The sequence below is a fragment of the Trichechus manatus genome, unplaced genomic scaffold (assembly GCF_000243295.1).
Source record: "Trichechus manatus latirostris isolate Lorelei unplaced genomic scaffold, TriManLat1.0 scaffold00250, whole genome shotgun sequence".
Classification (NCBI taxonomy): Eukaryota; Metazoa; Chordata; class Mammalia; order Sirenia; family Trichechidae; genus Trichechus; species Trichechus manatus.
Genome location: NW_004444186.1, coordinates 1,040,717 through 1,054,015, shown reverse-complemented (window position 1 = coordinate 1,054,015; position 13,299 = coordinate 1,040,717). Strand labels below are relative to the sequence as shown.

The window sequence follows — 13,299 nt, the reverse complement described above, 5'->3', positions numbered from 1 at the left end:
TAGCAGCCTAGCACTTAACCATTGTGCCACCAGGGTTCCTTATATTAAGTATAGGTCCCTTGATTAAGGAGTAGAACCTACATTTATATTAGTAAGACTTTGAAAGGGGAGGCTAAGGGTATTGTTTTCAAACATAGAATCCTTGGCAAATGGCTGAGATGTGTTTGACCTTATATAAGAGGTAAGATGCCTTTAACATCAGGTAACCAGCTCAAGGTGACTTAAGCCATAAACATGTCTTTTATTTTACATAACAAGAAGCCCAGAGATTGGGCAGCTCCAGGGTTGGTTAATTCAGCACTCAACTATGTCGCTAAGGAGTGAGTCAGAGCCCTTCCGTCTTTCCATTCTACCATCATCATTAGGTCAGCTTTGTTTTCAAGCTCTGTTCACTTTGGGTCCCAGATGGCTGCCAGAGTTCCCAGCTCCAGGATCCAGCAGGAGAGACTGTCTCTTCTCCCCGGCAGCCTTGTAGTCATATCTCATTGGCCAGAACTGAGTCACATGCCTTTGCCTCAGCCTGTCACTGGCCAGAGTAATGAGATTACTGATTTTCTGAGATCGAGTAGGGTCTACCCCTGAGAAAAGGAGCCCCGGTGAGGCAAATGGTTAAGCACTGGGCTGCCAACTGGAAGGAACCTATCCAGCAGCTTCGTTGGAGAAGACCTGGAGGTCTACTTCCGTAAAGATTACAGCCTAAACCTCGTAGGCACTAGCCTGAGAGGCCAGAACTAGGTGGTGCCCGGTTACCACTACCATCCACTCTGACTGGGACCACAATAGGAGGTCATGGGGAGAATGAGGGAGAAATGGAGAACAAAATTCTCAAACTCAAAAATAAGGCCGGACTCACTGGTCTCCTAGAGACTGTGGCCCTTAGATGCCCTTCAAACGTGGAACGGAAATCACTCCCAGAGATCGCGTTTTAGCCATACGATAGACAGGCCTATAAAATGAACAATCACAGCAGTGAGGAATGTACACCTCAGAACAGTCAACTGTCCGAGACCTAAGGGGCAGTGTTTGCCCAAAAGCCAAGTTCGGAAGGACAGTAGGGGTAGGAAAGCTGGGTAGGGGCAGGAAAGCTGGGCAAATGAACACGGGGAACCCAGGGAGGAAGAGGGGAGAGTGCTGACACATTCAGGGGTTTCCAACCGGTCACAAAACAAGCTGTGTATAAACTGTTGAATGGGAAGCTAATTTGCTCTGTAAACTTTGACCTAAACAACTATAAAATGTTCAGGAAAAAAAAAAAAGCAACTCTATAGGGCAGTTGTACTCTGTCACGTGGGGCCCTGTTGAGTTGAAATCCACTCAGTAACACCCAAGAACAACAACTACCCCTGAGGAGTGGATAGGGTCACTTTTCCTGAAGGATTGTTACCCAAATAGGGTCCGTGCCCTGGAGCCGTCGAGCCAGTGAAACACACTCCAAGTCAGAAAGAGTGAGAAAGTTTTAATCTTGGAAGTGTACACCACTGGGGACCCCGCAGCATTGCAGGCAGTCCTTAGGGAGTCCCAAAAGGCATTTTTACATCAGAGCTTATATGTGATTTTTACAAAGGTTAGAAGTGTCTTTTGGCACATAGCCCACAGATGGCGGGATGGGTTACACATTACAAGATAACTATAGGAGACTCCCTATCAGGAGAAAGATATATGGATCTGACCTCTGGGCTCTAATCTTCCTGGGGGGAACCTAAGTCATAAAACACAGTCATTAGCAAAGGTATGTGCAAAACAAAGCCATTAACGAAGATATGCGAAAAGGGAGAAGGCAAAGAAACACAGGTTCATTATGGCATTGGTTATGTCAAGCCCTCCGCTGCCCATTCTGAAAAGGAGAAAACATGCTGGGGAGTATTAGGGTCACAGGGCGAATACCTTTTCAAAAGTCTGTGTTTATAAGATATGTAAACACCTTATTTAGAGGCAGGAAGATGGATGAGATGACCTCTCAAGGCCCCTACCCAGCCTAGTTGTCTATGCTCTTCCAATTAGAATGCCTGGGTTCATGAAATAAACCAGACATGATGATCTTCACTGCCTAATAACTCTTTTGTTCTGACCGGGGGTTGTCCTAGCTTTTCCCAGCTGCCTCCAGGTGTGCTAAGATGGTGTTTTAATCAAAGCACATGCTTGTGTCCTGGAGGAAAACAAATGGCAGTCACTTTGGCCATTTGGAAATCATGCCCTCCCCTGTGGTAATGTTGTCTTGACCTAGATGTCATGGAGTATTGGTTAGGCATTCAGGAAATACCTACTTGCAGCCCTCGAGGAGTTAGCAGTTAGGAGGGGCAGGTCCTCCTGGAACACAAAGAAGTGAGACTCTGGTGTCACAGGAAGCCTTGTGAGTGATGCAGAGGGAGCCCAGGGAGGGGAAGACGCGTTTCCCACAGGACGCAGGGAAACATCATGGAAGATGCGGCATTTGAATCGACTCTTGTGGGACTTGCAGATGTCCCAGATGAAAATGGGAAGAAAGGCCATTTACAGCAAAGGAAATGGTGGGAGAAAAGGCACGGTTATGGATTCAATTGTGTCCCCCCCAAAATGGATATCAACTTGGCTAGGCCATGAGTCCCAGTGTTGTGTGATCATCTACCATTTTGTGATCTGATGTGATCATCCTATGTTGTAAATCCTAACCTCTATGATGTTAATGAGGCAGGACTCAATCTACAGGATTAGGTTTAATCTTGAGTCAGTCTCTTTTGAGAAACAAGAGAGAACTGAGCAGAGAGGATGGGGACCTCATGCCACCAAGAAAGAAGTGTTGTGCTGAAAAGCTCCTAGACCAGGGGAAGACTGATGCCAAGGGCCTTCCCCCAGAGCTGACAGAGAGAAAGCCTTCTCCCGGAGCTGGTGCCCTGAATTCAGACTTCTGGCCTACAAGACTGTGAGAGAACACTTCTGTTTGTTAAAGCCACCCGCTTGTGGAATTTCTGTTACAGCAGCACTAGATGACTGAGACAAGCGTTAAGTGAGAAAGCACAGGATGCCTGGAAGGTGGGGCACTGAGGGCCAGTAGCAGGAGAGGAGGGTTAGCCCAGACTGTGGAGAGCATTGAGTGCCGCACTCAGGATCTGTCTTTTATTTGGTGGTACTTAGTATTTTTGTAAAACTAAATACTTTGCCTGACCAGGGACACAATAGAAGGTCCCAGTTTGAATGGGAGAAATGTAGAGCAAAACTGTAATTCCTCAAAAAAGGCCAGACTAGCTGGACTGATAGAGATTAGAGGAACCCACGAGACTATCAGCCTAAGACACCCTTTGAACTTGGAACTGAAACCACTCCCAGTGATCACCCTTCGTCCTGGCTTATAAAATAAACAGCACCACCTGTGAATACCGTGCTCACTTAAATTAACCAACCATATTAGACCAAATCGTTAATATTTACCCTAAAACAAAGATAAGCAGCTAAGGAGAGGCAGGGAAGCTAGATTAATGGAAACAGAACAAAAATAAAATGGAATGAAAATAGATACTCTGCTAGGACTGGGAAGACCTAAGGGCCGTCTTGGAATGTCTTTTCTCTGTCCGAAACTCGGATTCATTCCAGGATGTGAGGGCAGGTTCATCTTTGAGTGCCTCCCCCCCATGTGGCAGAGAGCAACCTCCGCACATTGTCAGTTAGTCTTCACCACCACCCCCAGACCCCTCAGGTGAATGGTAGTATTCCCATTGTACAGACGAGCAAACCAGGAGTTAAGGGTCTGGCCTCGGAGACTGATTTCTTCCCCATCCAGTTGCCCGTTATTGTCTTCAGAGAAGCGTTACTCACCTCCCTCTGGCAGAGTGCATCCTTTCCTTCTCTTTTCCTTCCAACAGACATTGGGAAGGTGAGGAGGGTACCTTCAAACCTGTGAGGGAGACCATGACATTTATGCTCCGTGGCCTCAGGGCGGGGCCAAGGGGCCTCAGGGTCACTGTCATCCTTGGGTAGCTCAGTGCCCATCTTCCCTTTACTGCCTGGGAGAGGTAATATGCTCTTTCCTGCTGTCACAGAGCTCGGAGCCGGAAGGAGCCTTAGGAGAGTCTCGCTGGTTATTGTCGTTGGGTGCCATCGAGTGGATTCCAACTTAGCGACCCCACGTGACAGAGAAAACTGTTCCATAGGGTTTTCTTGGCTGTGACTTTTTGGAAGCAGATCTCTAGGCCTTCCTTCTGCAGAGCCACTGGGTGGATTCGAACTGCCAACCTTTTGGTTAGCAGCCAAGTGCTTAACCGTTGGGCCACCAGGGCTAACCCCTCATTTTTCAGGTGGGAAGCTGAGGCCCAGAGCAAGTCAGCCCCACACCCACCTTCACACAAAGCACAGCTGGTGGCAGGGCTTGGTCCACTCTGCCTTACTGACCCCCGGTCAGAGTTATCATCTTCCCAAGTTTCCAGCCTCCCGCTTTGCCCTGTCACCACATCTCCTCCCCTCTCAGGTTCCCCTCCCACACACACTAAGTGGTTTTTTGTTTTTAACCTTTCTTGACTTAGGAAAGAAAACCTGCTTCGTCCTTTGCAACGAGGCTGACCTCTAGATAAGTGCTTCATTGGGGTATAGTTTTTTTCTCTCTTTTTTAATTGTGCTTGAGGTGAAAGTTTACTGAGCAAATTAGTTTCTCATTAAACAATTAATACACACATTTTGTCACATGGGTTGCCAACCCGTCAACATGCCAACACTCTCCCCTTCTCGACCTTGGGTTCCCCATTTCCGTTGGTCCAGCTTTCCTGTCCCCTCCTGCCTTCTTGTCCTTGCCCTGGGCTGTGTGCCCATTTAGTCTCAGAGACGTGGTTGAACTATGTGTATTATGGTTTGTTTTGTAGGCCTGTTTAATAGTTGGCTGAAGGGTGAACACGGCGGTAGCTTCTGTGTGGCCATAGAAATAGGGGTCTGGATTCAGGTACTTTCCCGTAGTTTAGTTCAGGAAGGATACCCTAGTCTTGTGAAGTGCATCAGGAACTTTCTGGCTGACTGTCAGGAGCGGGGATTCTGGATCGGGCAACCGAGGGGATGACCTCTTCAGGCCTGGGGGGAAGAGGCGTCCATGCAGTGTGCCTCCTGGAACCCGAGGACCAGGGTCACCCCACTGGAGCTCTGCAGGGCAGTGTGTTTTGTGATCTCTGCTGCACCTGTGGTATGGTGGGGAGGGCATTGTCAGATGGCCCCGGAGACGCACCACCACCCGGGAGTGAAGTGATCGTGCGCAAGCGAACGTCACCTGTCTGAACCTCAGTTGTCCGCACGTGTGGAATGGCGATAAGGCCCACTCCACAGGGCTGGCACAGGGTGCGTGTGCTGGGGCTGCCTTGTGCCTGTAGACCGTCAAGGTAAGGGGTTACGTTGTCATTGTTGTGTTAGGGCAGCGCAGACATTCTCAGGCTGACTCTGCAGAGCGAGCTGACCGGAGAGGAACTTGAACACATAGCCCAGAAGGTACGGAGGTTTCTGTGGGGCGAGGCCTCCTCCTCCTGGCTGCCCCCCTTCCTTGCCACTGCTTCCTGGAGGCGTCTTTGCTGTGGGCTTGGGAGACAGGCCCAGCTGAACTCTGCGTTGTGTGCCGCTTTGAGGGGCGGGGCGACCCCGCGAAAATGGAAACTAACCTGTGATGTCTACTAATTTTCCTTGTCCAGTGTTCTGCTGCTGGGTGGTTTCCGGTAACTGTTCTGAGATGAGTTTTTAGATGGCAAAATCAGACTAACCTCTCGAGTCTCTCGAGGAGCAGGTCTTCTCCTGCTTGAAGGGCAGGAGCTCCGTGCTCACCGTGCATTTCTGAGCCATTCCTCACTTTCTCTGGCAGACGGTCAGGAAGACCTACACCATGGTGTCCGGCCGGTCAGCTGGTCAGTCTCTGGCCTCAGAACTGGTGGAGTCCAATGACGGACATGAGGAGATCATTAAGGTAAGCTTAATTTCCCTCCACCTTTCTCCCTTTGGTAAGCCAGAGGGGGTGGCTGACATTGCCGAAGGGAACTTTTGCTTTGCCTGTGGGATGAAGCAGACCTGAGATGCTAGTTTCTGGCCATCTCCTGGGAAGATCTTAATTGGCACTGGAGACGAGCGGATGAGGGGGCATGGGGAGGTCTGGGGAGGTCTGGGATGATCTTTCTTGGTCCCTGCTCACTGCTCATGTTTAGCTGTTGGAGGTTGTGGAGACAGGTGGGAGGTAGCTTATGGAACTCATTTTAAAATGAAACAATTTTTATTCTTTTTAAACAGCTGTGTTCATATACCATACAATTAATTGACACATTTACAGTGTACAAGCCAATGGTTTTTAGTATATTTACCGAATCATGTAAGCATTCAGCAAAAACCAAACCCATTGCTGTCGAGTCGATCCGACTCATAGCGACCCTGTTGAACAGAATAGAACCGCCCCATGGGGTTTCCAAGGCTGTATGTAATCTTTATGGAAGCCGACTGCTACATCTTTCTCCCGAGGAGCGGCTGGTGGGTTTGGAACCCCTGACCTTTTGGTTAGCAGCCGAGCGCTTAAGTATTGAGCCACCAGGACTCCTCTGTGCAGCCATCACCACTGTCTAATTCTGGAATATTTTCATCATCCCCACAATAAATCCCATACCCAGTAGCAGTCACTCCTGTTCCCATTTCCCCCCAGCTTCTGGCAACCACTGATCTCCCTTTTGCCTCCCTGAGTTTACCCGTTCTGGGTATTCCGTACGAATGGAGTCATACGACGTATGGTCTTTGTGTCTGACTTCCTTCATTTAGCATAATGTGTTGGAGGTTCGTCCAAGCTGTAGGATGTGTCCGTATTCCATTCATTTTTATGGCCAAATAATATGCCATTGTATGGGTATGCCACATTTTGTTTAGCGATTCGTCAGCTGATAGACATTTGGTTGTTTCCACTTTTTGGCTATATTGAATAATGCTGCTATGGCATTTGTGTAAAAGTCTTTGTGTGAATGTATGTTTTCAGTTCTCTTGGGTATATATCTAGGAGTGGGATTGCTGGGTAATATGGTAAGTCTATGTTTAACCTTTTGAGGAGCCACCAGACGGTTTTCCACAGCAGCTGCACTGTTTTACAATCTCAGCAGCCATGGATGAAGGTTCCAATTTCTCCACATCCTTGACAACACTTGTGACTTTCGGTTTTTCGTTTTCTTTTTCAATAGCCATGTTAGTGAGCATGAAGTCATAGCTCGGTGTGGTTTTCATTGGCATTTCCCCAATGACTAGTGATGTTGTGTGTTTTTTCCTGTGTTATTGCCCTTTTTTATATTTTCTTTGAAGAAATGTTTATTTAAATCATTTGCCTATTTAGAAATTTCGGTTGTCTTTTTATTGCTGAGCTGATAGAGTTATATTCTGATACTAGACTCTTATCAGATACGTGATTTGCAAATATTTTCTCCCGTTTTGTGAGTTGGCTTTTCACTTTCTTTATGCTGTCCTTTGAAACACGAAAGTTTTCATTTTGATGAAGTTTCTAATTTATCTATTTTTTTCTTTTGTCTTGTTTTTTTTTTTTTTTTTTTGGTGTCCTAAGAAGACTCACAAAGATTTAACTTCTGTATTGTCTTCAAAGTTATAATTTTAGCTCTTACAAATAGATCTATAATCCATTTTGAGTTTTTTTGTGTGTATGGTGTGAGGAAGGGGTCCAACTTCATTCTTTTGCATGTGGATATCTAGTCCCAGCACCATTTGTGGAAAAGACTGTATTCTTTCCTCATTGAATTGTCTTGGCACTCCTGTGGAAAATCAATTGAGCATATTATTATTTACATGGAACTATTATAAGGAGCTCTGGTGGCACAGTGGTTAACCACTTGGCTGCTAACCGAAAGGCTGGCAGTTCAAACCCACCAGCCGCTCTGGGAAAAAGATGGGATGGTCTGTTTCTGTAAAGATTACAGCCTTGGAAGCCCTGTGGAGAGGTCTCCTCTGTCCTGTATGGTCTCTGTGAGTTGGAATTGACTCAATGGCACATGACAACAACTACTATTATTAATACATAATATAATAATAACATTATTATATTATTATTTCTGGACTGTAAATTGTATTTTAACTATCTGTATGTCTCTCTTTATGCCAGTACCATACTGCTTTGATTACTGTAGCTTTGTAGTAAGTTATGAAATCAGGAAGTATGAGTCTTCCAACTTTCTTCATTTTTTTCAAAATTATTTTGACGTTTTGGGGTACCTTGCATTTCTATATGAATTTTAGGATCAATTAGTCAATTTCTTTAACGAAGCCAATTTGGATTTTGATAGGAATTGTTTTGAATCTATAGATCAATTTGGAGATACTGCTATCTTAATGATATTAAATCTTCCAGTCCATGAACACAGACTGTCTTTCCACTTATTTAGGTCTTCTTTAATTTCTTTCAAAAATGTTTCATAGGTTTCAGTGTACAAGTCTTGTACTTCCTTTGCTAAAATTATTCCGAAGTATTTTATTCTTTTTTTGATGCTGTTGTAAATAGAATTTTTTTCCTAATTTTATTTTGGATTTTTCTTCGCTAGTGTATAGAAATATGACTAATTTATGTATACCGATCTTATATGGTGCAACCTTGCTAAACACGTTGCTAGTTCTAATAGTATTTTTAATTGGAGTCTTTAAGACATGCTATATACAAGATCGTGTCATCTGCAAATGGAGATGATTTTATTCCTGCCTTTCCAATCTGGATGCCCTTAGTTAATTTTTCTTCCCTATTCAAAGTCATGGCATGCCCCTTGAAGAAATTAAAACTACCATTGTTAACATTGTGAATCCTCCCTGCGACTTTCTTATGCATGTACATTTTTTCCAAAATGTCATCATGTTATATATTCTGTTCTACAATCTGCTTTTTCCCCATTTAATGATATAGTATAACATTTTCTGTGTCAATAAATGTAAATATTTAGAATTTTTAAAGGCTGCATAGTATTCTATTGTATAGACATACCCCCAAATCCCCCCAACCTGTGGCCGTTGAGTTGATTCCGACTCATAGCGACCCTACAGAGCAGAGTAGAACTGCCCCATAGGGTTTCCAAGGCTGTAAATGTTTATGGAAGCAGACTGCCACATCTTTCTCCTTCAGAGAGGCTGGTGAGTTTGAACCAGTGACCTTTTGGTTATCAGCCAAGCGCTTAACCACTGTGCCACCAGGGCTCCATCATTGTCTAGACATACCATAATATATTTAGCTAACCCCCTATTGTTGGATATTTCATTTGTTTGTAGTTTTTTGTGACCATAAGCATTATTTTGCTGAACATATGTTATTGAATCATGTGTGTCTGTGTTTTATAATACAGAAGTATTTCCTCAAATGTAAAAAATTCAAGCATGATGTACAAAGCAAAATGCGAAAACCCCTTGTTAGCAACCTTCTTCCGCAGAAGGAGCTACAGTGACTAGTTTGGAGTGCATTCTTCCAGTCCCCTTTCTGTGACTATGGATGCGTGTTTATGCCACTGTAAGTTGTTTAGCTCAGTTTATTTCATTAGGATAAATTTCCGGAAGTAAATTTGCTAGGTCAAAGAGTAAATACATTTTGAAGTCTTTCGACCTGAATCACCAGACTGCCACCCAGAAAGGTGGTAACGATTTACCCTCCCACCCGCAAGGTAGGAGGCTGCCTGTCTGTGGAAGTAATTTAACCTGATGTTTCACAGCTCAACAGCGTTGTCCTCCATGTTTCAGGTGTACTTGAAGGGGAGGTCTGGAGACAAGATGATCCATGAGAAGAATATCAACCAGCTGAAGAGTGAGGTCCACTACATCCAGGAGGTTGGCGCCGCTCCCCTCTCTCTGGGAGTACCTGTGCTGTTTCTCTAAACCTCCCATTCTTACTTGGCTCCCTTCTTTTGTGGGTGCCAGTCTTTCCCTCCTGCTCCCTTCATATCCTCAAAACGCCACCACGCTCTCCCATGTGTCGTATATCATTTCTGACCCTTTGGCCCCAATCCGTTAACCAGCAAATGCTTGTTAACACCATGTACCTAGGGAAGGTGGTTCAGTGATAGAATTCTCGCTTTCCATGCCGAGACCCGGGCTTGGTTTCCAGTCAACGCGTCTTAAACGCAGCCACCACTCATCTCTCAGTGGAGTCTTGGGTGTTGCTGTGATGCTGAAGAAGTTTCAGCAGAGCTTCTGGACCAAGACATACTAGTAAGAAAGGCCTGACGACCTACTTCTGAAAGTCAGCCACGGAAAACCCTGTGGGTCCCAATGGTCTGATCTCATCGCACATGGGGTTGCCTTGAGCTGAGGGCCAGCTCAGCTGCTGCTAACAGCCACGGCGCTGTCCTCCGCCATTCTATCTAATACTGCTAGCCACCCTCTCCCAGTATTCCCTAACCCTCTCCCACTTGCTGCTACTCCTTGGCACTTGTCTCTCCAAGCAGAGTGGTAGTTGCACCAGGGCAGGGTTTGTGCTATTTTGTTGCTTGTGTAGGAGGAACTGGCTGTAGCCACTTGACCAGGGTCCCTCCTTCCCCCAGGCAGTGCCTAGAACAGTGACTGACTCAGAGGTTGCAGGTTAGGGATGGGGCATGAAGGTGGGTGGATTGGCGTGTCCTCTTTCCCTACCCCAGAGGTAAAGTCACTTGCCCTCCCTTCCCAGGCCAGGAACTGCCTGCAGAAGCTCCGAGAAGATATAAGTAGCAAGCTTGACAGAGATCCAGGAGATTCTTTCCAACAGGAGATACAGGTAACAGGAACTGCTCCATGGCTGCATCCCCGCCGAGGAGATGGGGTTCTACCAGGCAGGCCCATTTAGCAGTGACCCAGCGCCAGGGAGGGAGAGGATGTAGACACGCTGACTTCTCTGCACGCTCACAGTCTATTTGCTAGAGCCCTCAGCAGATGGGCGCATGCATTTCCACATTTCAGCCTCTATGTAGGTGCAGATGTTCCTAAAACACTGCAAACAATGAATGTATATAAATCAAATTATCTTAAGTTTATGGGCAAAGCCCCTCGTCTAGAAGAATTCTGTGATCAATCCTCTTGTAAAACAAAGTCTTGTAAAGCGGACGATCAACTGTAAATCCAAAGTTCTTCTGTGTTGACTTGGTCCTAGCCAGTTAGGTGTCTGTGTGCATAGCTGTCCCCACCCTGGTATGGGAAGCTCTCCGAGGCTAGGGGTTGCCCCTCTGTTTCCGTGTTCTGATGCCCGGCCTGGGATGCAGAAGGCCATCCGTAAATGTTTGTTAGACTGAAGTGGTTAGATAAGTTCTTCCTGCGATGGAGAATCCTGTGATCCTGCTTTTCCCAAATTCGAGGACAGAAATGTCCTCAGGAGAGCAGAGAGCTATCTCTTCCATGATGCCACCTTAGCCTCTTTTGGATTCTGAGTTACACTCCTTTGTTTGCATTTTGGTTTGGGTGAGAGAGTCTTTCTCCAGCAGCCCCTGCTGCTGCTGCTCTGCAGGGAACGTGGCCCAGCCACTGGTGCTGGGAAAGGTCCTCTTTGGCGTGGGCCTGTACTAGACCTGTGTGAGAGACGTTCATTGTGCTCTGGGTGGCGGGAGGTGCTTTGCTGCTTGAGCTCACACCTGGCTGGCAGGAGGTGCTTTGCTGCTTGAGCTCACACCTGGCTGGCGGGAGGTGCCTTTGTCAGGTGGCGGTAAGAACCTCATGTGCTCAGAGACACCCAAAGGGCCAGGCCCCTTGTTTGCACAATCGGCAGTCATGTGATGAATAATCAGGCTTTGGGTTGGAAAGAATTTTAGCAAATGCTGCTTCCCTTTTTGACTGATGCTTTGCCAGCCCTTGTCAGGATCCCCGGGGGCGAGGGAAACTGTCTGTGTGGGACAGGCAGCTGCTTGTGTTCCCTGGGCTGCAGGAACGGGCCCTGCGTTTTCCAGTCAGCTGCAGGGTTTTAGCTGAGGCTGCCTTGTCCTCCCTGCAAGGCTGGGGCAGTCCCTCTTGCGTCCTCACCCACCTCTCCACCCTCTCTTCTCTCCTTTTTCCACGGAGCACTCAAAGTCTTTTTTTTCCTTCTCTCCTTCCTTTCCTTGTAAGAGTTGAGGTCTTAGGAGAATAACATTTTGGACTTGGCTGCCTGGGACTAGGTTAACTAGCAGTTTCTGTTTCTTTGGACAGGTGGTGCTGGAAAAGCCAGATGGCTTTGGCGAAAGTCCCCCGGGCGCGTGCAGCAGCCCAGCTGCGGTGAGGGACAGAGGGAAACCCTGGTGACCGCCGCTCGATCAGGGACAGGGTGGCCTCCTCCTCGTTCCCTCATTGACTGCCTTTTCTCTCACTAAATGCTTGCCTTCTCTCTCACTAAATTTATTGCCTTCTCTCTCACTAAATGCTTGCTGTAAAAAGTCAAACCATAGAGAAACAGAAAAAGTGGAAGTTCTCCTTCCCTGATCCCATCCCGTGGAAGTATCTACTATTCCCAGTTGGCAGGGGGCAGATTCTTCTAGACCAGTGCCCCTCGGCCTGGGCTGTCCCTTGGGATGACCTCGGGAGCTTTAAGAAGTCCCCGAGTGGCACAAATGGTTGATGCTCTCTGCTGCTATCTGGAAGGTCAGAGGTTCAAGTCCACCCAGAAGCACCTCAGAAGAAAAGCCTGGCACTCTACTTCCAAGAGAATCATCCATTGAAAACCCTTTGGAGCCCAGTTCTGCTCTGACACCCATGGGGTTGCCATGAGTCAGAATTGACTCAATGACAACTGGTTTGGGAGCTATAAAAAATATGATGCCTGGCTCTCTGCCCCAGAGATGGTAATTCAATTGTTCTGAGATGTGGCCTGGACGTCAGTACTTTTAAAAGCACCTCAGGTGATTCTTGTTTAGTCCAGACAGAGTACCAGTATTTTAGGGGGTTTTCTATACACAGACAACCATATTTAAGTACCATATGTGTATATGTTAATATATATATACACACACATCCTATATACACGTGTGTAAATGAATGCGTGTAATGTGCACATACTTCTCACAAATACAGGGTCATGGCAAATACATTATTCTGTAGCTTGATTTTTAATTTTTAAATTTACTTCTATGTAAGTACATATAGATCTAGCTCATTCTTTTGAATCACTGCGTAGTATTTCCTTCCGTGGCTGTACTTTTTTTTTTTTAATTTTTTTTATTTTTATTGTACTTTAGGTGAAGGTTTGCAGAACAAATATTTTCTCATTAAACAGTCAGTACACATATTGTTTTATGACATTGGTTAACAACCCCACGACATGTCAGCATGCTCCCTTCTCAGCCTTGGAGGACCTTTTTTGTTTGGTGAAAATATACATAGCCAAAGATACACCATTTCAAACATATCTACATGTACAATTCAGTG

The 13,299-nt window shown here is 46.2% G+C and overlaps 1 protein-coding gene across 1 annotated transcript in view; it reads left to right on the top strand.

Moving 5' to 3' along the window:
• Window positions 1-13,299, top strand: part of TUFT1 (tuftelin 1) — a 41,637-nt gene that overhangs the window by 15,469 nt on the left and 12,869 nt on the right. Inside the window, exons 2-6 of the mRNA XM_023724617.1 lie at window positions 5,362-5,436; window positions 5,801-5,902; window positions 9,682-9,768; window positions 10,604-10,690; window positions 12,088-12,153. Of these exons, the coding sequence (XP_023580385.1) occupies window positions 5,362-5,436; window positions 5,801-5,902; window positions 9,682-9,768; window positions 10,604-10,690; window positions 12,088-12,153 (417 nt within the window). The remainder of the gene's footprint in view (window positions 1-5,361; window positions 5,437-5,800; window positions 5,903-9,681; window positions 9,769-10,603; window positions 10,691-12,087; window positions 12,154-13,299) is intronic.